This window comes from Vipera berus (assembly GCF_964194415.1).
Source record: "Vipera berus genome assembly, chromosome: 3".
Lineage (NCBI taxonomy): Eukaryota > Metazoa > Chordata > Lepidosauria > Squamata > Viperidae > Vipera > Vipera berus.
Window position 1 is genome coordinate 10065058 of NC_138204.1, and position 25392 is coordinate 10090449.

The following is a 25392-nucleotide window of genomic DNA, read 5'->3' on the forward strand; positions in this document are numbered from 1 at the left end:
GACCGTTTTTCGCACAACCACTGCAGCATCCCTGTGATCACATGATCAACATTCAGGTGCTTGGCAACTGACTCATATTTATGATGGTCGCAGTGTCCCGGGGATCATGTGATCCCCTTTTGCAAACGTCTGACAAGCAAAGGCAACGGGGGTAGCCAGATTCATTTACCAACCCATGTTACTAACTTAACCACTGCAGTGATTCACTTAACAACTGTGGTAAGAAAGGTCGTAAAATGGGGCAAAACTCACTTCACAACTGTCCTGCTTAGCAATGAAAATTGTGGTCGTAAGCTGAGGACCACCTGTAATTTAACAGGTGGTGCTGGTGCTAGAAAACTAGGCCCAGGTGCAAAGGCATATAGTGAGACCAAGCCGTCGTTTTAAACTTCGCAACTTTTAAGATGAGTGGACTTCAATACCCAGAATTCCCTAGCCAGCCATCTTAAAGTTGCCAAGTTTGAAAAACACTGCTTTAAATCATAATGCAGTTCAGGCAGTGCAACAGGTCACATTTTTTTATTTATTACCCAAATTTAGAAACTGCTGCAGTCCCAAAGGACTTTGGGCAATTCATAAAATAAAACACCCAGTAAAAATATACCAGAAAAATACACAAATAAAAGGTCTACAAAATAGTTTAAAAAATAAATAAAATGAAGTTAAATAAGAGAGCTGTTACCCCTTTTTCCCATGGATTTTGGCATTATAATGGTTCTGTACTTTAGACTGGCAATTTCCCCATTCTGTTATTCTAAATAACCACTTAATTGCCTTATTCTAATTGCTTCACTATATTAATTTCCATGCTCCAAATTAAACTTACAATAGTACTTGTAATGTTACATGATTACATGGCTTGTTTTATTCTAGACAATTTCTGTGCTGTATAGGCTGTATTGATATTCAAACAGATAAATTAGACTATTTTTCTTTCAAATATTTGTTTTGCTAGTCAAGGACAGACATAAAATGACTGGCTGGCTGAATAAATAAGGAAACTAAGCTGTAATTCAAATCAGATGGAATCATGGTAGCACCAAGCTGACCTTGTAAGAACTTTACAACCAAGCAGAGTTGGATCTCATTCATACATGGATGGGAGACCACCAAGAGTAGATGCTAAACTACGAATCTGTACAGTATCTCCTGGAAAAAGGCAGGGGCAAACATGGCTGTACTATTACCAAGAAGACTATGGTATCTGTAAAGCAGTGTTTCTCAACCTCACAATGTGAAGAGGTGTGGACTTCAACTCCCAGAATTCCCCAGCCAGCATAGCTGCTTAGGGAATTCTGGGAGTTGAAGTCCACACATCTTAAAATAGCTGAGGTTGCAAAAAATTGCTCTAAGGTCACCAAGAATCAAGCTCAATTTAAAGAAAAATTTCCTTTTTAAACCTGAGTTCAAGGTTTAGTGTGCTGTGTGAACAAGTATGAAATAAAAAGAGAGTGGCTCAGTGGGTTAGGATGCTGAGCTTGTCGATCAGAAGGTTGGCAGTTTGGCGTGTCGAATCCCGAGTGCCGCGTAACAGAGTGAGCGCCGGTTACTCGTCCCAGCTTCTGCCAACCTAGCAGTTCGAAAGCACATAAAAATGCAAGTAGAAAAATAGGGACCACTACGGTGGGAAGGTAACAGCATTCCGTGCGCCTTTGGCATCTAGTCATGCCGGCCACAAGACCACGGAGACGTCCTCGGACAAACGCTGGCTCTTCGGCTTTGAAACGGAGATGAGCACCGGCCCCTAGAGTCAGAAATGACCAGCACGCAAGTGCGGGGCAACCTTTACCTTTACCTTACATGGAAATAGCTTTTTCCCCCAGTGATTCTATGCTAATTTAACATCCAGGGTGAGATACCGTAGGAAGTGAAATTCCTGTCTAGATTATCATGGCTAGTTACTAAAACCCTAAGAATGATAAGCAGCTGGGACTTGCAGATAGCATGTCCAGAAAAAAAACACCCTTTTTCAGTAACACATTTAACGCTCCCGGATTAGAAGGCCCAGCTATCAGCAAAGAAAGAAAAAAAAACCATAATATTAAGTTTGCAATCCATGACTCCATCCAATTACACTCAAAGAAAAAGGAAAGTCATTTCTTCACAGTTTGCAAATAACCTTCAACGCAGCTGCTCTTTTCTGCTGGGCAGGCTATCATTGTGTGCTGCAGCCTGGTTCAAATACCAGCGCTAAATTTGCAGCAATGAAGCAGCATTCAGAAGAAGCAACAGAGCCTTCCTTAAATTCAACCAAGGTTACACAATATGATCTGCCAAATTTTGGGTCAGCTAGTGGCTGCCAACGTCAACCTCGGCTATTTGATTAACTTATGGCCAGCGTTGATTAACTTGACCAACGCTGGGTCAAGTTAGAAAATAAGAAATTCAGTCCCCTTAAGGTTAAGTGTATTGTGTGAATGCCATCAAGGACTAACCCATGGCTGGAAATTCTACAAGCGAGATTTGAGATTTCCTGTTTTCAAGGAAAAACAAAGTCCAGCTACCTTTGGGATTAAGAATCTCCATACAGAAGTCAATGAACAATTTGCCTACTAGGGCTGCACCTCACAGTTTTGGGGGGACAGACATCCTGCAATGGCCTTAATAGTACTCTTCAGGAAAAAATACAACAGGGCTTTTTCCCAATGTGAAGGTGAAAAAAATAAGAAAAGAATTCCTGTAGGCACATTGGAAAAAAAAGATGGTCTGCTATCCAGTAAATAATTGATACTAGAGATTTTAATATATTAATTAGTCATTTAGTCTATGCTTTTAAAAAAGTTTTCTATAATGTGGAAAACAGGATTCAGTCAGGAAACCTGCTTTAAATGCTTACTGTTTTGAAGTTTTGAAAATGAGGAATATACGTGTGCTTTCTTTTTTATTCATTCATCCCTTTGTTTAATTGTTTAAACAATTGATACAGCTGCCTATTTCACCAAGGTGACCCTGAGTGGCACACAAAGATTAAAACCCAAAACCATTTCATAAATTGTAAAATCAATATTCAATTTTCTTTTCAAATCAGAAGCTTTATAAGCCAGAAATTCTCAATGGAGCAGGTAGGTTGCAGGATTTATTTGGAAATTAACTTCTGGAGGCATCTAAAGAAAGATGAAACAGTTCAGCAGGAAAAGCAAAGGCACCACGGTTTTTTTTATTTTACTTATTTATGTAGTTAAAAACCCCACTGTCTCAAAATATTCTTGAGCAGTGCAAAACATCAGATGAAATAAAATGGCAGTAATAAAAAAAGGAATGCCATCATAATGAAACTGTCCATGTCAAAGTATTTTTTTTATTTTTTTATTTTAATTCCATTTATATCCCGCTCTTCTCCGAAGACTCAGGGCGGCTTACAAGCTTAGCAGTAGCCTTCATTCTATGTATATGCCTGCTTATTAGGGCTTTCATACACCCCCCAAGCGGCATTATTACAAAGTCAGCTTAATTGCCCCCAACAATCTGGGTCCTCATTTTACCTACCTCGGAAGGATGGAAGGCTGAGTCAACCTTGAGCCTGGTGGGATGCGAACCTGCACTAATTGCAGGCAGCTGGTGTTACTTAAGGAGGCATCAGCCCACTGCTCCACCAAGGCTCTATTGATAGCTTTGCATTGGTTAAAAAAGAAAGATTTCTTATTTGGATGCTCAGTTTCTCACTTTAGCCTATAGACTTGGTGGTCTCAGATCCAAATACTCTACGACATAATATTTAGGGTTAGGATTAAAAATTAACCAAGATAAATGGTCCAGTTCCAGCACCTATTGCAGGAATAAATATCAACAAAATTGTAACAATCTCTCTACCATAGAGCTTAACGCCTAATGACTTAATGGACATTATGTTGTCAGTTCGACAATAACACCAAAGTTATTTGCCATTTCTTATTTAGAATTCTGAAATTTCTCAAGTCACCCATCCAAGGAATTGCCAGAACCAGCTCTGCTAAGCCTGGACGGTATCTCTTTACTCTACTACCATCCGGTAGGAGATACAGGAATATAGCCAGCCGTACCAACAGGCTGAAAAATAGCTTTTATCCGTGGGCTGTTAGGCTTTTAAATGGGACATAATCTTATGCAGAATTGACTTGGGAGACCGGTGTGTGGTGTAGTTGGTTCACATGGTGTGGTAGGATGGAGGGCTTGTTGTCACTGTGTGTTGGGGGGAGAGAGGAGGGGGGGAGGCTCAGTTAATCTCAATGTACACATGTTGTACTTTGACAATAAAGGTTTATTATTATTAAAGACCCATCAGCTAAAGAAATTCAAGATGGAACCCCCATTATATCATAATAAGAGGGTTGCATTATCTGGGCTGCAGCAAGATGGTTGCAAACAGAATTTTCTATACCTCTCTGCTGCCATCCGGGGAAACACTCTGACTTATGTAGGCCTAATGACCTTCCGTCTTAAGCCAGTCATTCTCTTTCAGCCCTAAGAAGAAGGCAAAGGCAAAACAGTTTGAAAAATCTTGCCAAGAAAACTGCAGGGACCAGTCCAGGCAGTCTCCAGGAGTCAGCAAAGTGCCACAAACTCACTCACCTGCTCTCTCTAAACCAATATTTCTCAAATTCAGTACCTTTAAGTGTTAACTTTAACTTGAAAATTCAGTTATCGGTATTAAACAAAAAGTTAGCATAACTTTGAACAGCTGTGCAAGCAAATCCTGTGAGGTTTGCCATTAGATGTGACCTATTATTAGAAACATCCTAGAAGCAAATTTTCTGAAAATCGGGTTCTTCCTTCTTCCCTTCCAAGACTAGTATTACATATTTTATCTAGGGCAGGGGTAGGCAACCTCAGCTCTTTTATGACTCATGGACTTCAACTCCCAGAATTCCTGAGTCAGGAATTCTCGGAGTTGAAGTCCATGAGTCATAAAAGAGCCGAGGTTGCCTACCCCTGATCTAGGGCTACTGAAGGTAATGTCCAAAACAAAAAACAAAAAAAACAGATAACAGAGATGAATGCTATAATCTCCTTAAACCAGCTCTTTCTTAGAAAATAAAGTGTGGAACTCCAATGAATAAAGTTGGATTTCAAACCCTTTCTGCTCGTATGTTTGCTAACTGACTCAATGGAAAGATACATCCGTTGAATAAACCTATAAGTCAGTCAATATTAGAAAAAAGAGGGCTAAATGTCAAACTTCCTTGGACTTCCTTCACCTGGTCAGGTATATGGTATGAATAACAGAACTCTATTAAAAGTGAGATTTGCAAACCCTATATATAACCAGCTCCCCCAAGAAGAGGATTGTTGACATAGTGACCAGTGTTTTTCAGACGTCAACTTCAAGATGCATGGACCCACAACTCCCAGAATTCCCCAGCTAGCCATGCTGGCTGGGGGATTCTGGGAATTGAAGTCCACACATCTCAAAAATGCGAAGTTTGAAAAAACACTGGGTGTGTTGTATTTGACTATAATCTGTTTCTTCTTTGCCTTTTCAAGTCATGGGCCACCTGACTTTTAAGACATATTTATTTATTCAGTTTGCATAGCTGCCCATCTCCCAGCTATGTAATGACTCTAGTCTAGGCAGGCAGACACACCAGCAACCCCCAGGTTTGAGAAACACTGCTCTAAAAGATGCTTTCCTTGCATTTCTCACCAAATGGAGCCTTGGTGGAGCAGTGGGCTAATGCCTCCTTAAGTAACACCAGCTGCCTGCAATTAGTGCAGGTTCGCATCCCACCAGGCTCAAGGTTTCCATCCTTCCGAGGTAGGTAATGCCGCTTGGGGGTGTGTGTGTGAAAGCCCTAATAAGCAGGCATATCCATAGAATGAAGGCTACTGCTAAGCTTGTAAGCCGCCCTGAGTCTTCGGAGAAGGGCGGGGATATAAATGGAATTAAAATAAAAATAAAAAAAATAAATGTCTATAGAGATTCTCAGCCATCCACCTGGTTTCTCCAAAAGGCAACTGAACTTTTCTTGTTGTTGTTGTTTTTTCTTCCCCCCCCCCCCTCGGATAACGTTCCCGGCCTTTGAACCCGGCGGCCTTTAGGACCGCGTGAAGACGCGTAAAGAGAAAGGAAGGAGGAAAGAAAAGGTCCCGGGTGGAGGGCTGGGGAGAGGAGGAGGAGGGGAAAATAGAGCGGCCGTGACTATAGGACGGACGGCGCGCCAATGAGAAGCGGCGAAGGTCGTCCGTATTTACATACCGCCGCGACGCGGCCAATAGCTGGCCAGGCTCACCTGAGCCGCCTCCCTTAGCCGGGCCGAGCGGCCAGAGGGGGAAGCGCGAGTGCGCTCCACCCGCCCGAGCTGGGGGCGGGCGGCCGGCGGGCCGACGGCTTCCCCGCCGCTGCGAGTGGCGGCAGTGGCGGCTGCGGGCAGAGGCGGCGGCGGAGAATGGCTGCGACTGCGTGCGGCTCCCCGACTAACCGGCCGGCCCGAGAGGAGCCTCCGGAGGCAGCGGCTGGGCTGGCGGCGGCCGGGGCTCGCAAGCGGGGCGGCGATGCGCGGCGGAGGCAGGCCGCCCTCTTCTTCCTCAACAACATCTCCTTGGACGGGCGGCCGCCCTGCCCGGCGTCCGGCAAGCCGTCGCAGGGGCAGCCCGCCTTCCCCGCCTCGTCGGCCCCGGGGGAACCGCAGCAGCAGCAGCAGCAGCCGCCCCCGCCCCCGCCGCCGCCCCCGCGGCCGGAGGAAGAGGCAGGGGGGGCGGCGTCGGCCGAGCCCGCGCCCCGCCTGCTGCTGCCGCCGCCCCCCCACGGACCCCCGGCGGGGTTCCTGCTGGCCCCCACGACTGAGCTGGACCCTTCCCGCGGGCTGGGCGCCGCGGCCGCTGCTCTCCTGCCCCAGCTGCTGCTGGGCAGCCCGCTCTGCCCGGTGCCCGCCGCCGCCGTCAGCCCGGCCGCCCTGGCAGGGGTGTTGGTGGGGGCCCCCAAGACGGGCATCGCGCCCCCCGGATTGCTGAACCACAACCAGGGCGCCCCTGTTGGAGGAGGAGGAGGAGGGCTACCTGTGGAGGTGCAGAGGCAAAGGTGAGGGTCTCTGTCCCCCTTCCCCTCCCTCCCTCTGCTCCCGGGTCTCCTTCTTGCAGGGGGGGGGGGAGGAAGAGCTGGTGCCGTCTGTTTTTGATGGTCTGCAAGCTGAGTCCACTTTCTTGTCCAGACCCATCTGCTGGTGGGCAATAGCCCCCTCCCTGCTGTGTCTTCTGGACTGGGGAACCGCCTCCCCATCGCCCGCCCGCCCGCCCGCCTTCTTTTCTCTCTCTCTCTCCCCCTCTCTCGTCTGAATGCCTTGTTTTCTGGCCAGCCGCGAGGAAGGGGTCTTGGGGCACGTGAGAATCCTGGCCACGTCCTTGTCTTGTGCAACTTTTTTTTTTCCCCTGCCGGGTGCGTGGGGCTGCAGACACCACCACCACCACCACCCCGGTTACCTCTTTAGGATGGGCCGACTGGACTTGCCCAATGGCCACCATCCCAGCGGAAGCGGCTTGTTGGGCAAGGTGGCGTAATGTAAGGCAGGCGGGGTGAGCCAAGATCACGTCTGTATGCGGTGGCTCCGGGGGAAACCTCTGGATTTTAGGCTGAGCAAACTTTCGTGTCGGCTTGCAGCGCCAAAGGGGGCCCTCTCTCAAGGGAGCGTGGGAAGGCTACCTCTGTGTGCAGCCAGAGGAAAGCTACGGAGCTGTATCCTTGGATAGCAAGATCAAGGAAAGGAAAGTCACCCCCAAAGCCTGAGGTCTCCTTATTTCCTAAAGGAGAAGGAAAGTTGGGGAACGCCTCCTAAGATGTTTCCACCTGATACCTTTGACCAGAATTGCAAAAAAACAAAAAAAAAACAAAAACCATAGCCCTGAGATTGCAGCTGGCTGGCCAATGTCCTTTTGTGACCCCCCCCCACCTCCCCAGCCCCCATTCAGTGATTGGGCCCTACATTTTAAAGGTGTGTGTTGAGTTTGCATTTTCTGGATTTAGGAGATGGTTGGGAGAGAAGGAATAGGGTGGTGTGCAGCTTTGCTTCTCGTTTTTCTCAAGAATTACATACTGGTTGCCTTTTCTTACTACCAATCCCTTCTTTTGTGGGGTGTGTGTGTGTGTGTTTGTTTTGCTATCCAGAGAAGTTATGTCAAAATAATCCCTTCCCCTTTTTTCTCCTTGGTTTTCACACTCAAATCTTGCAGAAGAGTCTCCAAGCTCTGTGGAACTAACTGTTGGGTCCCTTTGAGCCTTAAGAGAAGCAAATCTGGGGGGCATTTTCACCACCCCAATATGGCCAAAAGACCGGAGGAAGTTGTGTTTGTGTACAAAATGAGCTTTTTGCCTGGGGATCTCAATCGCTCTTTGCACAGAGGCCAATGAGACAACTTAAGCTCAGCCTATGTAATTTGATTTTTGCTGTTGTGAATAAGTGAATAGCATTCTTAGGCTCAAGCTCAAAAAAATAAGAGCGCTTTCTTTGGAAAGTTCATCCATCTCCATGCAAACTTCCTTCTACCCCCACCATCATAGATTTCTGTGTGTGTGTGTTGTGTGATCTTTTGGCTGGGCACATTGATTAAGCCAACAGATAAGCTTTGACTGATCTTCAAAAGCTGAGCAGGCTTAGACCTACTTGGATGTGACATTGTTAAGAAAGGCTGCAAAGCAAACTGTAAATCAATCTGTAGAGTAGATCAATATGTAGCATAGATTGAGAAATTGAAAAAAAATATCCTGGAAGAAGTCAAAAGCAAACCATTTCTGTAGTGTTGCCAAGAAAACTTTCTGAATATGTTCATTTCAAGAGAGACTTTACGAGTTGTTCCATGGTTTTTACTCGGAATCTATGAATAAACCTAAAATTGGCAGAGATGCTATGAAGAAGGTAAACATAAAAGATTCACTGAGCACCTAGACTCTGGGCCAAGTGATCTTTCAGAAATGTGCTATTTGGGGCATTTGTTGCAATCTTCAAATCTGTAAAGCTAGTTGGCTGGTCTTGACCAAGTCATAGGATCCTGTTGCAAAATTCATATAACCTAGTTTTTGAATTAGACCACTTTCTAGGTTTGCATAATGCATGGGACCACAAGCAAGTTAAATATAATAAACTGAGCTACAAAATACCTAAGTTGATTACGTCACACAAGTACAGTTGTCGTCCCAAATGTGCTTTTTCCAAAAGGCAAGTGGACTTTTTTTATTTTTTCCTTTGAAATATTTCACTTTTTCACCCAAGAGATTTCTTCCATTCTGAACTGAAGTGAAGAAGCTTCTTGGATGAGAAGTGAAATGTTTTCAAAGGAAAAGAAAAACCAAGGAAGTCCAGTTGCCATTTGGAAAAAGCACCTTTGGGACAACCATGACCTGGATGATTGAAAATCTCCATAGACAAGTAAGTACAGTTGCTAGTTTTATTACTGATCTGGGACTGTGTTGTGTGAACACAAGCATTGTAGCTTGAAATAGGTGTTTTAATTCCTCCTATTTGCAATTTGTACATACATTTCCTTCCAGGTCATAATAAGTATGGCTAGTGTATTTTCCCATACATAGTTTATTACATTTATATCCCTCCTTCAGTGCACCAATTCAACTAGATACTTCCTAAAGCTATCTTTTCTTGGACTCTGAAAATATTTCTGAGATAATTGAGAAAGGTGCTTCAAATGCATGAAAATATGAGTATAGCTTCTTTCTGTAGCTCCTTAAAAAGAAGGCTATCTTTTCATGATCCCATATGCTCAAAAGCAGCTTTTTAAAAATATATATACATATATATAATTTCTATACTACCCATCTGCCCTGAGTGATTTTTTTTTGAATCCTACTGTATATTGCTTCAGTAAAATCCATCTTTTGTTATGAGGAGCCACAAAGTGAAAAAATGGAATGAAAATGATCTCAAAGAAATTCTCCATAACTTGTGATCAAGTGACCTACAGCTTCATTTAATCTCAAAAAGGAGAAGCCGAAATGAATTTCTCAATAAATAAATAAATAACATGTCTTTGGAAATAATACCCTCCCTGAGTTTCTGAAACTATAAAAACCTGAGGATGTTGCCAGTTGTCTGTTGACATTTGCTATTTCTGTGGCTGAGGCACGGATGTATATTTAATTTAATTTATTTTATTTTAATCCCATTTATATCCCGCCCTTCTCCGAAGACTCAGGGCGGCTTACAATTTAAGCACAAACCAATGTGCTTAGCAATAGCCTTCATTCTATGTATATGCCTGCTTATTAGGGCTTTCGGGGGGGCCCAAGCGGCATTATTACAAAGTCAGCTTATTGCCCCCAACAATCTGGGTCCTCATTTTACCTACCTCGGAAGGATGGAAGGCTGAGTCAACCTTTTAAAGCAAATAATCCTAGTGGTTGACCCATTGTTTATAAAGAATCTCCAAGTACTTGAGATTTAAGCTGATGCTAAAGTTACAGCATGTTTAATCAGATCAAATGAAGACCTAAAACAGGTTTTCCCCACCTCGCTGACTTCTGTATGTGTGGACTTCAACTCCCAGAATTCCTCAGTTAATTCAATCCCAGAATTCTGGGATTGAAGCCTGCACTTCTGGAAATTGGCCACGTTGGGAGACATTGAGACAATTCTTATGCGTTTGGAGAGTCTGTTAAGTTTGATTATTATTAACTTTGGTTAAGGTGTTTTTTGAGGAGGCTGGGGTTGGTGTTTTGATAATATAACTTGTTATATGGAGCCGACCCCATTTGATTATTTTATGATACAGTGTATTATATGAATACATTTGAGTTGATTTAGTGATTAGGCAAATCATCTTGACTGGTGCATTCAGTGTTGGAAGTCCACCCATCTTCAAGTTGCTGAGGTTGAGTTTAAATCAAGAATGAATCTCTCGAAACCTGCTGGGCAATTTGGATTATTTCAGAAGTTGATTATTTTAAATCAATGTGATTCTTTCTTCATCTCTTGCTTTAAAAAAAAACCAGTAAGTGAGTATTTTAAATATTTGGGCAGTTTACCATAAGATTTTTTCTTTCTTTTGGTTACTGTTCGTAGTTTTCTATGTGGGTGTTTATTCTTGTCAAATGCTAAGTCATGAATAGAGGTGTTTGCTTTTAAATTGGACTTAAGCATTCCTGATAGATAACTATCAAGGTCAAAACAGTTTCCCCGTAGATGTTTTGCTTTTGTTTTAGTTACTCTGTTCGGTTTGCCTTGGTCCTGCTAATAAATGTTTTATGTGTGCTGTAAGGGGGGTGTCCACAGAAAGAAAATCTTATTTTTCCCAGGGAAGAAAAACAATAATTCTTTTGCTGTATAGGATAACTGTGCGTTAGGATAGGGTTCTCCAAACGTGGCAACTTTAAGACTTGAGGATTTCAACTCCCAGAATTCCTCAGCCAGCCTTCTCTTTCTTCTCTGTCAGGTACAATTTATTATTACCTGTGGAAGCTAGAAATTTATAGGACAGCTTTTGCAATCAAGTGCCTCTAACAGAGCATTGGACTTCCACTCCCACAATTAGGAGCCCTGCAGGTGCTGTGTGTTTTTCCTTGCTTGTTGCTGAACAAAGGTATCTGCTAGAGCTTTTCTTTCCCAAAGGATTTTAGAAAAAATAATAATATATTTTTGAAAGATTTTTCTTAGCCTGTTTGATGTTTTGCTTTCTCCAGCCAAGTGTGACAATCAGCCTTCCTGTTTTAATTCAACACAAAGGAAGGCAAATATACGTGTCCCAGGATAACGTTGCAGGATTCAATATGTGTCATTCACCAGGACCCAGAGGTTTAGTCTTCCAAGCTTTCAGATTAGTACTGGAGTACATCCTCAGGCACAATTTAATTTAATTTAAACCATTTAATTTAATTTTTAAAACAATAATTCATTTTAATTCTCTCCAAATGGATTGGATCTTCTTTTAGAGTACTGAGAACTAGCCTTGGTAACTTTTAAGACCTGTGGACTTCAACTCCCAGAATTCCCCAGCCGGTACGAAGTCCACAAGCCTTAAAGTTACCAAGGTTGGACACCACTGACTTAGAAGGTCCAGAAATCCAGAATGAACCAAGTTGAAAAAAAAAAGAAAAATAGGAAGAAGAAGGAATATTGGCTATGTTTGCTGCCTTGAATTATTTATTAAAAAAAATAAAGGCGGAATAAAGGTAAAGGTTCCCCTGCACATTCGTGCTAGTCGTTTCTGACTCTAGGGGCCGGTGCTCATCTCCGTTTCAAAGCCGAAGAGCCAGCGCTTGTCCGAGGACGTCTCCGTGGTCATGTGGCCGGCATGACTAGATGCCAAAGGGGCACAGAACGCTCGTAGTGGCCCCTATTTTTCTACTTGCATTTTTACGTGCTTTCAAACTGCTAGGTTGGCAGAAGCTGGGACGAGTAACAGGTGCTCACTCTGTTACGCGGCACTCGGGATTCAACCCGCCAAACTGCCAACCTTCTGATCGACAAGCTCAGCGTTCTAACCCACTGAACCACTGTGTCCCTAAAGGCGGAATAGAAAAAATTAAAAAGAAGTCGCTTGGATGCATACAGAGAAACACTTCCCTGTTGGAAAAGGGATGTTCCCCAAATCTTCAAATTTTAATTGTCCCAAAAATTTAGAAAACTTTGCAGAGAGTTGATTCCAACTAGTTGGAATAGTCGAAAAATGGAACTCCTTTCTTCTGCCTTATTCTTCTAAGGATAAAGGATTCCACTTTCCTGTCCTAAACAAGGCAGATTTGACCGTTGAGTGACTGTTTGGGCACCCTCTTTAGACTAAATCTTCTGTAACTTTGTCTAACCCTGAAAGCTAAGTTTAATACAGCCTGCATGATGGGTGGGACATCACCAGGGCTGTAGGGTAGACTGGGAATTACAAAAAAAATCCCCAAAGAAGGCGATGGAAATCACTTCCCTATTGCTGCCAAAAAGCCTGCACAAACTTGTCAGCCAAAGTCGAGTTGACTTTGCTTTCTACCTTAAGCTAAACTGGGCAAGTATCTTATTTTCTCCACCGTACGGAAGAAACTAGCTATCCTGTCAATCCAAGGAGCAGGAAAACAGAAGAATCAAAAACTGAACAGCCAAACTAAGCAGGATTTCCCCCCCCCAACCGCCCCCCCTTAGGTAGTTTATTTTATTTAAGAAAATTTATATGGCCACCCAGCCCGCTCTCAGTGACTCCGGTTGTCTTAAACGGATAAAAGCCCAATACAAGAACAATAAAAAAGCAATAACTCTCCCACCTTCTTGGCGACAATAATCAAAGGTGCCACAATGGGCTCAGTATCGTTCTGAGGTTCCCCAGTCCCAGTGGCAAAACTACATCTTCAGGGTTTGCAAAAGAGTGTCAAAGTGGGGACCGATGTTATCTCTGCAGGGATGATGTTCCACAGGGAGGGAGCCACTACAGAGAAGGCCCTTCTTGGTCCTGCTAGATGGGGCTCGGTTTTAAAGAGGGAAGGGCTAGCTCTGTTTTGCTTTTGTCATCAGAGCAGTTTTCATAGAAGTCAGGTAAAGAAAAAGAAGCCCTTACTTATAGAAATCCAAGATGGAGATCATGGAATTATACAGCAAGCTCAGCTTATGGATTTCATTTTAAGGGTGGTGAGCCATCAATGGGACCTTGTTCTCTATGTCAGGGGTCTTCAAACTTGGCCCTTTTATGACTTGTGGACTTCAACACTCAGAATTCCTCAGCCAGGCACGCTGAGGGGAAAGGGAGAGGTTTCCAAGCTGAGCCATACTGGCTGAGGAATTCTGGGAGTTGAAGTCCACGAGTCATGAGGGGGCCATAGTTCCCCCATGCTGGCTCAAGAATTCTGGGAGTTGAAGTCCACAAGTCATAAAAGGGCCAAGTTTGAAGACTCCTGCTCTATGTGTTGCGAGAGATCCTGAGCCAAATGAACAACTGGCTGAAATGAACCTCATCAGAAATAAATACTTCCTACTTCTTTGGTCTTCTTTCTTCTTGAGCCTTTCAGCTCTCTTGGTTCCTTGACCTTGATATAGCTAATAAAACCTGAATTGTTAATGAATCAGGGAGGCTCATTCTCAAGAAAGGGCAATCTTAGCAAATGGATCCTTCCATTCTTTGGCCTTCTCCTGAGTAGACTAGTAACAGACAGGACTTCCTCTGGAGTAAATTGTCCTTGGGCCAGCATTGTTGTGTCTGCTCTTTCCAGCAATCACGGGAAGGGTCGTAGTGGAGGGCGTATTGACACAAGGAGGCAGGTCGAATCCCGAGTGCCGCGTAGCAGAGTAAGCGCCTATTACTCGTCCCAGCTTCTGCCAACCTAGCAGTTCGAAAGCACGTAAAAAAAATGCAAGTAGAAAAATAGGGACCACTACGGTGGGAAGGTAACAGCGTTCCGTGCGCCTCTGGCGTCTAGTCATGCCGGCCACATGACCACGGAGACGTCCTTGGACAAGCGCTGGCTCTTCGGCTTTGAAACGGAGATGAGCACTGGTCCCTAGAGTCGGAAACGACTAGCACGCATGTGCGGGGGAACCTTTACCTTTACCTACCAGGGAACAGTTCTGAGTTCTGTTTTATTACTTCTTTGAGTCATCATCTTGAGTACCCCAATTTACAGACAAGGTTTCCAATATATAGGTAGTCCTCACGTTAGGACCACAATGGAGCCCAAAATTTACGTTGCTAAGTGAGACAGTTGTTAAGTGCATTTTGCCCCATTTTACTACCTTTCTTGCCACTGTTGTTAAGGGAATCACTGCAATTGTTGGTAACACTGCTGTTAAGTGGATTTGGCTTCCCCATTGACTTTTGCTTCTCAGAGAATCGCAAAAGGGGATCACGTGACTCCAGGACACTGCAGCCATCATAAATACGAGTCAGTTGCCAAGCATCTGAATTCTGATCACTTTAACCCATGGGGATGCTGCAACAGTCGTAAGTGTTCAAAACAGTCATGTTACTATTTTCAGTGCCATTGTAACTTTGAATGGTCACTAAATGTAAGTTAAGGACTACCTATTATTACTATGCTGATGCGGTAATGTTCAGGGCTGTCACCAAGTTGACTTTTGTGGCCTTTAAGTCATTTTACAGTGACTTGTAGAACGTTTGACCATCTTTCCCTTTGGATATTTTCACCTTCACAGAGTCTAACTCTGTGAAGATCTTACCTGGAAAGTCAGTACAACCCAGGTGGCCAGAAAGGCCCAAGAGAGACTCCACTTCCTCAGGGTCTTGTGGAAGAACAACGGCTGATGACCTTCTTTTACCGGTCTACTATAGAGAGCATCCTTTCGCACTGTATTGTGGTCTTCTAGGCTGGCCTGACAGCCGCGGATAGGAAGATATTACAGAGGGTGGTGAGCACAGCACAAAACATCACGGGCTGTCCCCTGACACCACTGGATGACCTCGCCAGGGCTCGCTGCCTCGGAAGAGTGAGGAAAATTCTCAGGGACGACTCACACCCTGGTCGGCACCTCTTTACTCTCCTACCATTAGGTAGGAGATACAGGAGCATAGCCAGCCGTACCAACAGGCTGAAGAACAGCTTTTATCCATGGGCTGTCAGGCTCTTGAACGGGAAATAACTTTATGTATGATTGACTTGCGAGGCCGGTGTGTTGTGTGCAGTTAGCTCACAGGGTGTAACAAGTTGGTGGATTTGTTGTCATTGTGAGTTGTGGTGGTGGTGGGGGCACGAAGGGAGGCTCAGCCAATCTCAATGTATAACATGGTTGTACTTTGATAATAATAAAGGTTCATTCATCTTAAACGCCTATGGAGAAGACCCAGATTCCTGTTTCAGCCAGATCATTCTTCCTATTCCTCTCCAGGGCTCTCAGATTACCTGTTGTCACCATGGGCAGCCTCCATTTGCAGCCTTTATTGATCTATAGCTGACGTTGTGCTTTTTTCTGGAAGGAATCCAGGTTTGCTTTCATGGTTGGCTACCTTCTGTGCAGCTTGAGGAAACCCTACCTGGTTTTCTTCCCTCCCCCAAGATCATAGATCAGCTGAGTGGAGAAAAGAGACTACTGTTGAAATAGTGATACTGACAAGTTGTAACAAGTAGGATATATGAGGCTCTTTCCATCTCATCTGTGCCAGTGGCCAACATGTAGCTTACAAGTACCGTCCCAGTCCTTGTTGGTAGAAAATTATACCCAGCTGTATGATTAAGAGAAAGTGGTAGAGGTATAAGATAAGCATCTCAACCTTCTTCTTCTCCGGTTCTGGAGAAATGAATGGAAGGATAAATGTTGGTGGTATTTTCCCAGCACACTAAGCTCTATTGTGGCTCAGTGGGTTAGGACGCTGAGCTTGTCGATCAGAAGGTCAGCAGTTTGGCGGGTCGAATCCCGAGTGCCGCGTAGCAGAGTGAGCGCCCCTTACTCGTCCCAGCTTCTGCCAACCTAGCAGTTCGAAAGCACGTAAAAATGCAAGTAGAAAAATAGGGACCACTCCGGTGGGAAGGTAACAGCGTTCCGTGCGCCTTTGGCGTCTAGTCATGCCGGCCACATGACCACGGAGACGTCCTCGGACAAGCGCTGGCTCTTTGGCTTTAAAACGGAGATGTGCACCGGCCCCTAGAGTCGGAAACGACTAGCACGCATGTGCGGGGGAACCTTTACTTTTACCTTTAAAACTGAAAAAAATGAGTCATATGTACTTAAGTAAGAACCATTAGCCATTATCTTCAATGGTCCATTTTTGGTTAAGTAGCATTGGCTTAGTAGCATGGATTTCTCTGGAAAGCTTTATTTAAGCAATCGTCAGTCCTCCAGGAAAAAGTTATGGGACGTAGGGATGACCACAAATCTCTGTTCATTTCACTTTGTGTGTTACTGCAGGCCATTTGTTCCGGCTTTTGTTGTGCACAGTAAATAGCTAAGCAGCAAATGCCAAGTTATTTCTTATTCTCCACGATCAGCAATGGAGTGCTGAGCTCCAGGGATGTGAATAGAAGATTTGTGCAGGTTAATTAGTACCTCATTAAGGAGGTGCTGATGGCAGGATACTGGAAGTCAGTGCTTTCAAGCAAAGAGAGGTTACAGTTAAATTGAGATTTAACTTTCCTATTAGAGACAAGGTGAAGCCAGCTAAATGTAGACTCTAAACATGTGATGTACAGTCAGTCTTCTCCATCCTGGTGACTTGGAAGTCCTACCTGTTTGGGGGGCAGGGGGTGGAAAAGAGTGAAAACTTTGAGGAAAAAACCTAGAGCCAATTTAATCTAGTAGTTAAGGCATCAGGTTAGAAACTGGGAGAGTGTGAGTTCTAGTCCCACCCTAGTCATGAAAACCAGCTGGGTACTTTGGTCCAATCACCAGGAGATGGTGAGTTCTAGCCCTGCCTTAGGCATGAAAGCCAGCTGGTTGACTTTGGGCCAGTCACCGGGAGTTGGTGAATTCTAGTCTTGCTTTAGATATGAAAGCCAACTTGGTTTTTGGTTTTTTTTTGAACCAATCACTGGGAGATAGTGAGTTCTAGTCCTGCCTTAGGTATGAAAGCTGGCTAGGTGTCTTTGGGCCAGTCACTTTCTTTCAGTTCACCTCACCTTGTGGCGGTTATGGGAAAATGGGAGGAGGAAGGACTATTAGGCATTTTCACCGCCTTGAGTTATTTATAAAAATAATAAAAATGGGAAATAAATAATATAGCTTGTCCTAACTAATAGTCTAAGGGACACAGTGGCTCAGGACGCTGAGCTTGTCGATCAGAAGGTCGGCAGTTTGGCGGGTCGAATCCCGAGTGCCGCATAACAGAGTGAGCGCCTGTTACTCGTCCCAGCTTCTGCCAACCTAGCAGTTCGAAAGAACGTAAAAATGCAAGTAGAAAAATAGGGACCACAACGGTGGGAAGGTAACAGCATTCCGTGCGCCTTTGGCGTCTAGTCATGCCGGCCACATGACCACGGAGACGTCCTTGGACAAGCGCTGGCTCTTTGGCTTTAAAACGGAGATGAGCACCGGCCCCTAGAGTCGGAAACGACTAGCACGCATGTGCAGGGGAACCTTTACCTTACCTAAATAATAGTCTGCAGTGATTTTTTTTAAAAAAATTGTTGTATGCTTTCAAGTCCATGTTGATTCCTGGATAAATCCCCACAGTTTTCTTGGCAGTGAAGATGCAGGATGCAAAATAACTTAAAAGAGAGTATCATTTGTACATGAGTCCCTTTGGGAGAGAAGAGCATCAGCAAAAATCTTCCTTCAACATCAAATGAGAAAAAGCACATTAAAGTCTCATCTCTGCAGAAGTAAGAATTAATCCCTGGTAGGGCTCTTATGAAATTTGTTCAAGTTGTTTATTAAATAAGAGGCGAAGATGGATTTCTTTAATATGTGGAACTTAGCACTTCAGCCTTTTGAGAATCTAAAAGACAGGTTGACATTTTTAATAGAAGTACCTAATTATAAAAAGGTGCAATAAAGTCATAATTTGGAGATAGGCTTCCTAAAGTGTTGGGGGGAAAATCAGCCCCCAAAAGAACAGCATATTAAAAGGGCTTGTTATCTTTGCTCTGAGAAATTGAAACAAGCCATCATAACAGCATGCCGAAAAAGATAATATTTCTGTTCCTTGAGTTATAAGGCACTTTTATCTTCCTATAAAATTATTGTCTCCTACATTTTCCCTGGAGGACAGAAGGATTAGCAAATAGGCAGATTGTAGCTAGGACTAGCATCTCTTGTAAATGCTAAAAGAGAGACATTTGCTTCACACATATTTAACAAGTCTGGCTTGCGATATTGTGAGAGAACTCTGTGAAATGAGAATAACCTTTGACTGCTTTGCATATGAGCAGTTTGTACAGGCCTATAAACTATTTTATGTACATGTTTCGAAACATACGCTCTGCCGGGTTTTTATGCCAAAGGTTATAAAGCAGCCTTTGGATTTCTACCAAGTAATCCCAGGATCTTCTCAGTAGAACAAATTATATTTGGGTTGCCGCAGAGCAGGAGTTTTCCACGTTCTGTAGTTGCTTAACCTCCAGCTTTGGCACTTTTAAGATTCCTTAATTTGGAAAATATTGAGCATGCTTATATTCTTGAATGTTATTTCTCTTGGGTTTATTTTTAATATTTGATAGGGGAAAGCTGTGTTCAGCTCTGCTTGGGGGGCCTAATGGAATCAGACGTCAAATATATTCCATCTTGGAATCTTGGCACAAAATATAATACGACATATGGACCCAACCATCAGCAATTTAGACAATAGTATATCAGCAGAAAATGCTTTTCTGCAGTCTTTGGAGCATAAGGAATCTTAGTGATTTGGGGGCCCATGTTTCTTCTAAATAGCACATTGTCAATTCTGTCTCCCACATTTTTTGTGCCTTATCCTGTGTGCTTTACGATTAGGTGGTATTTCTGAATAATATACAACAGTCATGGGAAGCACATTTTGTACCTTCATGTGAGTAGGTGGGATTTTATAGACCCAGGGCATGAGTCTTGTTTCCTGATCAGCATGTAAAATATCAGCCCTGCTTATCTGGAACGCTTAATGTGATTCTTTAAATGCAACTCTCTGTTAGGAAGAGGTTTTAGAAATAGCCTGGAGCCCTGAATTTTACACCATATTTTCAGGTTTTTCTGTGCGGTAATAAAGGATGGATGCTTTCAAGGAAGTGATAGTTTAAAGCAGTGCTTCTCAGCCTCAGCAACTTGAAGATGTGTGGATATCAACTGCCAGAATTTTCCAGCCAACACGGGGAATTCTGGGAGTTGATGTCCTCATATCTTCAAGTTGCTGAGGTTGAGAAAAACTGATTTAAAATATACCTACCACACATTTATGAAATTGTAGATCCTAAATTCTGCAATGCCAAGGAGCCGTTTTTCCCCCACACCCCTGCCAGATTTGATAAATAGTTTTTTCTCTAATGGTTCTTTGGTTATGAAATGCCCTTTCCAAGCTGGTTCCTCTGCCAGTTTCTCAATTGCTGGCTTGCAAACTTTTATTTTTCTTTTGAGTGGTGATATAACATGCCTTGGAGTTGTTCTGAACAAGGAGGTGACAGCAGGAGGAAAAACAGGGTGCAGCAGGACTTAAACCATATTTCACTCTGTTTCATTTAAGTGTAATTAACATTAGACACTCTTCAGTATAGTCTTATTTGATTACTCCCTATATATTTACATAAGGTTGTACACACTTTGAATATGATTTGGAAATAGTGGTTTGGACCTTGGGTGGGGACAGCACCTCTCTGATAGTCATTAAACTCCCCAATGTATTACAGGCTATTGTGGAAGCCTGACTGGAAAAAAAAAAGATGCAGCTGTTTTGATAAGCCAGCTCACAATGTGACTCTTATAGCACATTCACCTTGGCTCACAGAAAAATCTGCAAAAAAGATTACGCTTTTTGCAAGCAACAGAGTGGTGTTCTGTTTTGCATGTCCAAAGCCATTCATTCATTCATTCGCCACCCATCTCAGCCAAAGGATTCTTGATTGGTATTTAATGCATACCCCTCATGTTTAATCATGTCTCTTTTTTACCATGTTAAGCATTACAAACACTCTGATCTTTCAGGGGCTGGAGACTTCTCTGGGGCATAGTTTACTTTATTCCTTACTTTATTGTTTAGGAGATTTTTCTGTGGGTTTTTTTTTTCTTAATACCAGGTTCAATGCCTATTATTCTTAACTTTTTTAGATCAGGTTTCACCAGCTTGGTGCATCAGTTTGAGAGAAATGAATGGAAGGATAAATGTTGGTGGTATTTTCCCAGCACACTAAGCTCTATTGTGGCTCAGTGGGTTAGGACGCTGAGCTTGTCAATCAGATGGTCGGCAGTTTGGCGGGTCGAATCCCGAGTGCCGCATAACAGAGTGAGCGCCTGTTACTCATCCCAACTTCTGCCAACCTAGCAGTTCGAAAGCACATAAAAATGCAAGTAGAAAAATAGGGACCACTACGGTGGGAAGGTAACAGCGTTCTGTGCGCCTTTGGCGTCTAGTCATGCCGGCCACATGACCACGGAGACGTCCTCGGACAAGCGCTGGCTCTTCGGCTTTGAAACGGAGATGAGCACCAGCCCTTAGAGTTGGAAACGACTAGCACGCATGTGCGGGGGAACCTTTACCTTTACCTTTAGATACTATAGAGCAGGGGTGTCAAACTGGCGGTCCATGGGCCAGATGTGTCCTGCTCAGGCCACGCCCACCCCAGCTCTTCAAAGGCAAAAAAACCTTCATGATACGCCACGATACGTCACGTGATGTGATCAAGTTTGACATCTGTGCTGTAGAGACTTCAGGAGTAGTTTCCAATCTCCTCTGGCTTTAACTAAAGGATCCTGTTGGGCAAAAACTATTTTAGAAAGAGAGATGAATTACTTTGGATGCGAGATGAAGAATACTGTATATTCACAACTTTATTAAGACACGTATCAGAATACAGAAGTACAGAGTGGGAAGGGTCCTTGGAGGTCTTCTAGTCCAACCCCAGTCTCCTCTAAAAAACCTCTAGTGATGGAGCACCCACAGCTTCTGGAGACAAGCCGTTACACTGATTAATTGTTCCCATAGGTCTTCTGTTTCCACCAACACCACCAGCCTATATTTTAAATGGCTGTTCTAGGCTGCAGTAGGGTCCTAATTACCACCACAGAATTACCTTGCCAATATATTCTGGGTGTAAAAAGATGATATTGGCAAAAGTACATAAAAAATAAGATTTGCATCTTGCCTTGAAAGAACCCCCAGGGTGTTCAAATTCAGCACTGCAGTTAGCATACTCATACTGGTCTTTGAATTGTTTGCACAGTATCTAATAAGGCTGCACATTGTGGGCAGTTTGAATGCTGGCAATGTACTTGGGGAAGAGGGATAGATTTAAATAAAAGTGGAATGAAATCTGAGAGTCTTTGTTCGGCCAGGTATACAGTACATGATGATCAAAGGCTGTGTGTGTCTCCACCAACACAATTTTCATCCTTAAATTCTTTTTTAAAACCTGATTTCAAGCACAGGGACTTGAAAATAAAATGCATGAGCTTGGTTTTCTGTGAGTTCCTATGAACTGCTACTGCGCCTTGGTTTGAAAGTTTTTTTAAAAAATTATTTTTAGTTTTTCCTCTATGCCCTCCCCAATTTACTGAAAAGAGTATCCTTAGGTGGTGCATCTTTTCATTCTTTTCTTTGTTGTCTCAAAAAGTAAGTCTAACAAAAGGTATGAAGAAGTGAGGGCCGTATACCCTGCAGGGTAGCCAGTTTTAATTCATTTCTGCACCAAGGAAACGGGCAGGATTTACAAAGTCAGTCCAGATGAAGGCTCACAAAAATGGGTTAGAAAACATCCAAAATATGAGAAAGGCACAGAAGTTTGCCCAAGTTTGTTTCGTTTGATCTTTGTGCCTGCAGCGTCCAAGCTGCACGTTTGGGGAGGAGGAAGGGATACTAAGCCATGTTAACCATGTTAACCATGCCTTGGTGGAGCAGTGGGCTAATGCCTCCTTAAGTAACACCATCTGCCTGCAATTAGTGCAGGTTCGCATCCCACCAGGCTCAAGGTTGACTCAGCCTTCCATCCTTCCGAGGTAGGTAAAATGAGGACCCAGATTGTTGGGGGCAATTAAGCTGACTTTGTAATAATGCCGCTGGGGGGGGGCGAAAGCCCTAATAAGCAGGCATATACATAGAATGAAGGCTATTGCTAAGCACATTGGTTTGTGCTTAAATTGTAAGCCGCCCTGAGTCTTCGGAGAAGGGCGGGATATAAATGGGATTAAAATAAATAAAAATAATAAAACTTCACACCACAGATCTGGTTTTCTGAGGTGAAATTTCCTCAGGCTGACATGAAGGGACGCTGTTCCAAAGACATATAATTCCTATCTTGCTGGCACAATCAACCCTGTTCAGGCGTGCTTAATTTTATTTATTCATATATTTATATTCCACTTTTGTTATTTTTATAAACAACTCAAGGCGGTGAACATTGTCTAATACTCTTTCCTCCTATTTTCCCCACAACAACAACCCTGTGAGGTGAGTTGGGCTGAGAGAGAGAGACTGGCCTTAAGTCACCCAATTGCTTTCATGCCTAAGGCAGGACTAGAACTCCCAGTCTCCTGGTGATTGGCCCAAAGTCACCCAGTTGACTTTCATACCTAAGGCGGGACTAGAATTCCCAGTCTCCTGGTGATTGGCCCAAAGTCACCTGGCTGGCTTTCATGCCTAAAGCAGGAGTAGAACGCATAATCTCCCTATTTCTAGCCTGATGCCTTAACCACTAGACCAGGGGTAGGCAACCTTGGCTCTTTTATGACTCGTGGACTTCAACTCCCAGAATTCCTGAGCCAGCCATGCTGAGGGGAAAGATAGGTTTCCAAGCTGAGCCATGCTGGCTCAGGAATTCTGGGAGCTGAAGTCCACGAGTCATAAAAGAGCCAAGGTTGCCTACCCCTGCACTAGACCAAACTGGCTCTCAGTTTGTTCTCCCATAATCCACGGCCTAAAGAACAATCCACTAAACTTTCCTCGGATGTATTTCAGAGGACTGGACTGGGCTAGGCTGGCAGGACTTTGAATCGTTGCCCAAATGTGTTCATCTTCAGCCCCTCTAGGCTGTATAGCCTATGATGATGGAGAATACAAGGGAAAATCTGCCAGTGATTTCTTACGAGGCAAATCCTAGAGTAAAAATAACTTCTGTTTAATTAGGTGCTGACACAGTTTAAGTGACTCAGCTATCAAGGAAGTTTGGAGAAAGGAGAGCTGCAGACTGTTTTCAGCTGTGCATGTTTACCCGCTCACAAGCATGGATTTTAAAAAGTCTTTAGAGATGGGCAGGTTTGACAGGACCCATCCAGTTCATATTACATTTGGAAAATAATACTGGTTTTGCGTCTTTCTTCAAAGATGTATTGCAGTGAGACCTGAACCTGTGTATGGTAAACTTTGCCATATGTTGCCTTCTTGGGCCAAGCTTTTTACAGTAAGAGTAGGAAAAACAGATCACCCTAATTAGCAGATCCCCTTGATTGATCCACCAAGTGACTTTCTGGTTGCTGGAATCTCTGAACAGTACTTAACTGTGTGGGCCAAGAAATGCTTCTCTAAAGCCGTTTTCTCAGGTACATCCTACCTGGCCTACCGGAATCACAGAATCATAGAGTCAGTAGGGATCTTAGAGGTCATCGTCCAACCACCTGCTTAGTGCAGGATCCATTAAATATCATTGATAGTGAACATCCAACCATCCAAATGTCCAGTTTAAAAAAAACCTGCTTGTTTATATGCCAGCCAAGAAAATTTGGGGGATGTCTAACCTGAGGCTTCTTTCTTGTGATTTTAAACTACTATTCTACTCACTTTTCTGAATGATACTCCTTCATATTTTTGAAGGTTATTGTCATGCCTTCCCCTCAGTTGTTTTTTTCTGTAGGCAAAACAAACCCAGATCCTTCATTGATTCCCCATAAGAGGTTGGGTTTCTAGATCCCTTGCCATCTTGATAGTTCTCCTCTGAACTTTGATTTGCTGTTGTCCTTTTTGAAATGTGGGCCTGTGTCTGAATTGGGCACAGGGATCCAACAACTGGGGTGTGATCAGGGCAGAATACAGGAGAACAATTGCAGGTAGTCCTCAATTTACGACCTTAATTGAGCCCAGAATTATGGACATAATTTATTGCAGTTTTTAAGTGGGTCGCCATATCATTGTGCCCAATTTTACTACCTTATTTTGCAGGGGTCATTAAGTGAACACAATAGTCACTAAGTGAACAGTGCTGTGATTAAGTGAATCCACTTTATCCAGTGGGCAATTTTTACAGCAAAACAGCTGTAAAAGTGAGCCAGTTGCCAAGCAGTTAATGTGACACTGGGGGTTGTGGCTATCAGAACTTTGAAACTGGGTTGTAAGGACTTTTGGATGTGGGGTTTGCTAAATGGTTGCTAAAGGATCAGTTATAAATCGTGAGCTATTTGTAGTTGCTTTGGTTTGGATAGCTTTTACCTTTGTTGCAGCTGCTGCATATATTGTATAAGTTGTGGCTCAATGTGTTTGGGGCAGCCAGGCTATTTTTTTACATGTTGCACAAATCAGACCTATGTAATGTGCTTTGCTTGAGCATACCTACTATATGAGCGTACCCCTCGTGGTTTGCTAACGTGCATACAGGCCCACTCTGTATCTATCAGTCAATAAGTAAGAGCCTTGGTGGAGCAGTGGGCTGATGCCTCCTTAAGTAACATCAGCTGCCTGCAATTAGTGCAGGTTCGAGTCCCACCAGGCTCAAGGTTGACTCAGCCTTCCATCCTTCCGAGGTAGGTAAAATGAGGACCCAGATTGTTGGGGGCAATAAGCTGACTTTGTAATAATGCCGCTTGGGGTGTGTGTGAAAGCCCTAATAAGCAGGCATATACATAGAATGAAGGCTATTGCTAAGCACATTTGATTTGTGCTTAGATTGTAAGCCGCCCTGAGTCTTCAGAGAGGGGGGGGTTTTAATTGGGATTAAAATAAAATAAAATA

The 25392-nt window shown here is 43.6% G+C and overlaps 1 protein-coding gene across 5 annotated transcripts in view; it reads left to right on the forward strand.

Annotated features, from left to right (window-relative positions):
- Window positions 1-6230: 6230 nt before the first annotated feature.
- Window positions 6231-25392, forward strand: part of LOC308665157 (small ribosomal subunit protein eS21) — a gene marked incomplete at its 3' end in the record, with an annotated part of 82269 nt that continues 63107 nt past the window's right edge. For all 5 annotated transcript variants that reach the window (XR_014025829.1, XM_081322834.1, XM_081322835.1 and 2 more), the window contains exon 1: window positions 6231-6994. Coding sequence is in view for 4 of the 5 variants with exons in the window: in XM_081322834.1 (XP_081178960.1) it covers window positions 6363-6994 (632 nt within the window). The remainder of the gene's footprint in view (window positions 6995-25392) is intronic.